General features: G+C 29.1%; 1 protein-coding gene across 1 annotated transcript; it reads right to left on the bottom strand.

The window, feature by feature from the left end:
• Positions 1–1,768: 1,768 nt before the first annotated feature.
• On the bottom strand, positions 1,769–2,908 carry LOC136085483 (uncharacterized). Its single transcript, XM_065806794.1, has one exon. The coding sequence runs from the start codon at positions 2,906–2,908 to the stop codon at positions 1,769–1,771; it is 1,140 nt and encodes a 379-aa protein (XP_065662866.1).
• Between the last annotated feature and the right edge of the window lie 4,133 nt (positions 2,909–7,041).

The raw sequence follows: 7,041 nt of genomic DNA, 5'->3' as shown, positions 1-7,041 counted from the left end.
TGTACAGGAATAAAAAATTTAAATTCTGGCCGGAACCGGATTTATCGGGGCTGTTGTTAAAATTCCGGCCGAAACAAAATTTAATAATAATATTATTTTAATATTTATATTTTAAATTATTTCTTTGTTTTCTATTTTTCCATTAGGTTAAAAATGAAATATTTAGTGTATTAGGCATCCTATATTTTTTAACTATTTAAAGTTTAAGAAACAATGAGAATGAAAATGAGACTTTTTTCTCGGATAACGGTAACATATTTGATAAAAAGAGTTAGTTGCCCAAAACTGGATAGCAACTCTATTTACACCGCAATATTCATAAACTTATAATATAAGTTTGAATTGAAATTGTTATTTGAAAAATGTTTGAAATTGTTAATGTCTTTACTGAAATGTCTTTACTGTAATATGCAAATGTAGTTGCACAAAAAATATGGAAAGAATTATAAAAAATCACAATAATGCTTTCTTAAACAAAAAAGAAATTAAAAAAATATAAAAAAACATAAAGAAAATTGTAATTCTAAAAAATAAAAATAAATAAAAAACTGTCTAATGAGTAGAAAATGTTTATCAAAAAACGTGGTATATAAATGAGTTGTTTCTTCTTAGAATAGACCTGATAAACAATACATTGGCTTAACAGATAGTGAATGGAAAAAACGTTTTGCTAATCATAAGCAATCTTTTAAAAACAAAATTATTCAAAAGACACCATGCTGATTTTAATATTGAATTGGTCCATTCTTAAAACAGCACCTTCATATAATAATATTTCCAAAAAATGCATATTATGCCTAAAAGAAAAATTTTAAATAATTCCATATGGGAACCAAGAATGTTTATTAAAAAAAAATCGGAATTGATTACTAAATGTAGACATGAAAATAAGTTTCTCCTAAAAAACTATAAAAATAAGTGAGCTCAAAAAATAATTATATAACACTCCCCTGTTTAAAAATATATATATATATATATATACATATATATATACATATATATATATATATATATATATATATATATATATATATATATATATATATATATATATATATACATATATATATACATATATATATATATATATATATATATATATATATATACATATATATATATATATATATATATATATATATATATATATATATATATATATATATATATATATATATATATATATATATATATATATATATATATATATATATATATATATACACACATATAATACACATATATATATATATATACATATATATACATACATATATATATATATATATATATATATATATATATATATATATATATATATATATATATATATATATATATATATATAAAGAGAGAGAGAGAGAGAGTGAGTAGTTCATTTATTTCTGAGTTATTATTAAGGAAACAGAGTAAAATAAAAAAAAGTATGATGAGATGATTTTCTACGAATTGATATATATATATATATATATATATATATATATACGCATAAATTCTAAAAAACGAATTGATATATATATATATATATATATATATATATGCATAAATTCTAAAAAAATTCTGGATTAAAGTTCCAATTTAAAAATTAAATGTGGCAACCTAAATATCCAGTAGTAAATAAAGAGTATTAAAAGTTGAAAATAAATGTGTTTCTAAAATAGCTTTTTATTAAAAAATTTCAAATAATCAATTATGTGTTGTTTAAAACACAATTATATTTATTCAGTAATTTCAAACAAACTACTCATGCATTCTTTATGAATTCTATTTATGTTTCAGACCAACCTAATGCTCGTACATTAACTAACTTTCCAGCCATCTCAATAATATTTTTCTCAGCTTCAAAAGCAGCTTCTTGGGTATCAAACTCGACTATTGCATTACCATTGGAAATTTTTGTAACATTGTCTGTCATTAGAAATACTTTTTTAGCACGAACAAAATACTTCTTTATGGCTTCTTCTGATCTTTCAGTAATTGGAATACCTTTAATACAAACTTTAAGACAACGATCTCGAGGTTGAATTTTTGCGCCTGCTATTAGTTTTTTTGCTGAAACTTTAAATGAATTAATAGAATGTTCAACTTCAAGTGCTTTTAACATACTTTCTTCATCTTTAAATACAATAAAAGCAAAATTAACTACTTTTCCTGTAATTCTTGTTGTACTGTTGAAAATATAGTTAATAAAAATGGCTCCATAAGGTTGAAAAAGAGACTTTAAATCAGCAACTGTTGTACTTACAGGTAAATCAGTAATCATAAGTGTTTTTTTGTATTCATCATGCATAATTCCACGCTTTGCTTTCTGTTTAATTTCTATTTTTGTAAATTCATCTAACTGTATTGAACCAGCATTAAGAGCATTTTCTAAACTTTCTTTTTTCTTAAAAGAAATGAATCCCCAACGATACTCATTAGCTGCAACATGACTTTCTGAAAGGTATCTTTCTTTTTCAGGTATCATAACCTGATTTACTGGGCCAAACTGAGAAAATAACTCTTTTAAATAATTTTCGTCACATTTAAACGATTTGCCCCCAATAAAAACTTGATAACCTGAGAAGCCACGTTGAACATTATCCTGAGCCAGCTTTGGAATCGGCCATTTAGTTCTTACAGATTCTTTATCATCTTCCACATTTTCAGAACTTTCTTCTGGTAAAGTTTCAACCTTTGCAGTAGATAGATTAGCACATTGACTTAAAGTCACTATACTAAAACCGCTCAAATCATATTTATTGACTGGACTTATTCGTTCGTTCAAAAAAGGGCACACTTTTTTTGTTTTCGTCTGAGACAGTGAAGATAGTGCCAATCCAAGAAACTTTCGTTGGTTGACTCGACCGCAATTTATTGTTTTAATTCCTTGGACAGTTGCAAACCGCAAGCTTCGAAAAGCGGACATTTTGAAAGATGTGATTCACGGACGTCACAGGGAAATTAAATCTTTTCAAAATCGCGCGAGTTATAGATTTAGAATTGGCGAGACAAACTTAAAACGGCAATTCAGTGGTGTGCGACGTACACGTTTTCTTGTAATTCAGCGAACGGGGATTCTGGGATGCAACCAGATCTATAAACAATAATATTTACGTAAAGGCGTTTTGACGTAATGACAGTGACGGATCCAAGGGGGTTAGAGGTATGCATCCCCCATATCAGAATCAGAAAGTCATAAAAATATCTTAGAAATTCAAGATATTTTTTTTTGTTTTTTTTTTTGTTTTTTTTTAGGCGACGCAAATATGGTACAAAATACATAAAATTTTCAACTTTTGTCTCCCCTCTTCCCCCACCAATAATTCCTTGATCCGTCACTGTGTTTTGAAAGGTTCGTAAAGAATAAAAAAAAATGCTTTAATAAGATATACTACCAATTTTTGTTTACTTAAAAATCAAATGGTTTATTTTGAAAACGATGGAATAAATTAGTGTAAAAATGGCTTTTTGTAGCATTTTTAATGTTTATATTTTTGTCATATTTTGAATAATACAAACAACATTTAATATTATTTTTATTGTTCAAAATATAACAAAGATATAAAAATGAAATGCTATAATGTTCTCTTTTTATACTTATATATTCCAGTGTTTTCAAAATGTTACAAAATTCTTTTTTTTCAACATATGTACGTTTCAATTCTTAACTATTTTTGCAGTATGCAAGAAGGTTTATAATATAACTTTATAGTAGACAGCAATTAGGATTTTATTTAAACATATAAACATTTTTTTTACAACCTAGGATGAGGCCATATTAAAGTGAATATTTCAATATTTAGAGATTTGATTTAGTAGCTCAAAATTATACAACTGCTGTATAAACATGTATGAATTATTTATTGAGCTCTGTTAGTATAAAACAACACAAACGTTCCTCACACCTGTCCAAAATTGGTAGAAACGACTTTGAAGCCCTCGAGAAAAACCCTTTGGAGGGATGATTTTGGTATTATTCCTGATCACAAAAATGTAAAATTTGAAATCATCTGTAACCGTCCGTGGAAGAAAATTTGATTTGAAGAATTTCTCTGTTTTAAGATAATTTAAAACAATGGTTTAATATCTCATTTGCATTTTCGCCGCATTTTAGGATAAAATAGCAATCAAATACTTAAATAAATACTCAAATAACAATTTTTTTTTGCAATAATTTTAGCTTTTCTGGAATTTAAAATATTTAAAAGTCAACAAAATTTTTTTCGGGAAATAGCAAATTCTCTGATACTTTACCTTTAGAATTAGACCTTTATTGAGCAAAATTTTGTTAAAAGTCTCAGAAAAATGCCAAACTCAAAGAAAACTCATGAAGACTGTAGAAAAACAGTTTGTATCTTTTGCTTGAGAAAATGTACAAGAGAGTTGAACAATCAATTGATCAATACAATTGAAACTGTGCTCCAAATGAAACTTGACATATCAGACTCTAGAGTTCCAAAAGGGATTTGTGACACATGCAGGATTGCTCTTGGAAAGAAGAAAAATGGTGCGAATGTTTCACTTCCCCTTATGTTTCAATTTGAAACTATAAAAGTCAGACCTTTTATTTGAAACTATAAAAGTCAGACCTTTGGTTTGAAGAAGACATTCACAGTCTTCTTCAAACCAAAAAAGATGTTCAGAGTGCTTGTCAATTCTTGGAAAAAGAATATCACATAACTGCTCTGACTTCTCATTTCGTGAAAACATGAGAAAACTAGCAATGAGGGATTCTCTTGTCAGTGAGCAAATTGCAGCTCCAGTTGTTACTGTCAAAGAAGCATCTCCACATGGAACTGTCAAACTTGCACAAAGCAGAAGTGGCCGCCCTTTGTGTCTCACAAAAGGTACATAAATTTATGCTAAAATTACTATTGTGTTATGTACAAGCTTTAAGACTAAGCATTCTTATCCTTAGTTTACTATTTTAAGAAATCACAGACACGTTATCAAAAAGCCCCTTGTAAAAAGAGATATGTTTGTTAGTTATCTCTTATATTATAAGACATTAAAGTCTGCAATGACAAATCACAGAGAAGGAAGCAATTGGTTGTACACTGCAAAAACCTAGGAGAACTTCTGAATGATGTCCTGCTTCAAAGACAAGTCTATACACAGCACATTGTGAAGCTTGGTCTAGATGGTGGTGGTGGCTTCTTTAAGGTCAGTCTGGGCATTTAAGAGATAGAGCAAGTGTTAGAGTCTAGGTCTCCACCTTGCAAGAAAACCTTGACATCACAGGTAGCTAAAGAAAGTGGAGTGAAGCGTCAACTTCTTGTTGCTGTAGCAGAAGAAGTTCGAGAAAACTACAAAAATGTAAGAAAAATTTTGAATCTTATTCATCCTGAGGGTGCCCATTTCCTCATCTCATGTGATTTGAAGTTAGCCAATATTATCTGTGGTTTGCAGTCCCATTCAAGCTCTCACCCATGCACTTGGTGTGAAGTTGACTCAAAGGATTTGTGGATGTCCTCGAACATTTGGTTTATTGAGAAAATGCTTCAAAGCATTCCAGGACAATGGTCAGGACATGATAATGTCCTAGTCTTGGACTTCATTCCACCAATGGAACTCCATCTCTTACTTGGAGTAGTCAACCATCTGTTCAGAGCATTGAAGGAAGAGTGGTTGAAAGCTGATGAGTGGCCCAAGGCTCTTCACATCAAGCCTCAGCCTTTCCATGGTGGTCAGTTTGCAGGAAATGAGTGTAGAAAACTCCTCAAAAATGTAGATATCCTTCAAAGGCTTACAGAAGAAGACTGTGCGTTCAACATTTTTGGCATTGTTGATGCACTGAGAAAATTTGATGCAGTGGTGTCTGCCTGCTTTGGAATGACCCTGGAACCTGAATATTATGAAAAACTATCATCATTCCAAGACTCCTATCTGGTTCTTGACAGAGTAAGTGTTACTCCAAAAGTCCATGCAGTGTTTTACCACATCAAACACATCATAGAAAAGAATCAAGACTCCCTTGGAAAATATAGTGAGCAGGCCACTGAAGCTCTTCACCACAGCTTCAAATCTCATTGGAGCAGATACAAGAGGCCAGTAGACCATCCAGAATATGGAAAGTGGCTGCAAACTTGTCTTGTGGACTGCAACAGCAAGAATATCTAAATTGGGAGTAAAAACCATTTTTTTATTCTGCCAGTAAACTAAGATTATTTTTTTTTTTTAGGAATGAGTAATTTAAAACTTTCTTCCTTCTTAGAACACACAGAATACTTCTTTTTATTCCTATCAATATTATGGACATGATTGTGGTTTCATGTGTGGTTAAGAATGCCTTGCAAAACTAATATTTACTAAAGAATACATCACTTTATGAAAATGTCACAAAGTTATTTAGCTCTTAACCTTTTGTTTTAATCTAGTTATGTACACATACGATAGTATTTATGTTTGAATATAAACTTTCAAATTTGAATGCTCTAGAAAATTAAAATAAACAGAATGCTCTCATTTTCTCTCTATTGTGTAGGATGTAATTTTCAAATCAAATTTTCTTCCAAGGACGGTTACAGATGATTTTAAATTTTACATTTTTGTGATCAGGAATATTACAAAAATCATCCCTCAAAAGGGTTTTTCTGGAGGGCTTCAAAGTAGTTTCTATCAATTTTGGACAGGTGTGTCCTTCTTGTTTTGATATGTTTTTAATATTGTTTTTTTAGGCTATATTTGTTTTTGTTATTTTTATTTTCCTAATCTTTAAATATTATATAAAAATTGTTAAGGATATCAAAAATTTGTTATTTCAACTTAGTACATTTTAAATAAATAAATATACATTTTTTAACTAAATATTTTACTATTGATGAATAATACGAGCAATTTTTTAGGACATTTTTTAAAACGTGGATCTTTTTTTATAATATCAGCTTATTTAACTCTTTAATTGTTGTTGACTGCATTGTAGATTTTGTAGTTTCACATGCTGCAGTTGCCTTATTCAAGCTAACAAATGGGTGCTTGTTTAATTCTTTGTTTTTGGTCCTAGTAACATCAACGCAACGGACCCTATCACTGCGGATGACGTGACGAAATGGATTTTTT

The sequence above is a fragment of the Hydra vulgaris genome, chromosome 09, assembly GCF_038396675.1.
Source record: "Hydra vulgaris chromosome 09, alternate assembly HydraT2T_AEP".
NCBI classification, from domain to species: Eukaryota; Metazoa; Cnidaria; class Hydrozoa; order Anthoathecata; family Hydridae; genus Hydra; species Hydra vulgaris.
This window is presented reverse-complemented; position numbering and strand designations above follow the sequence as displayed.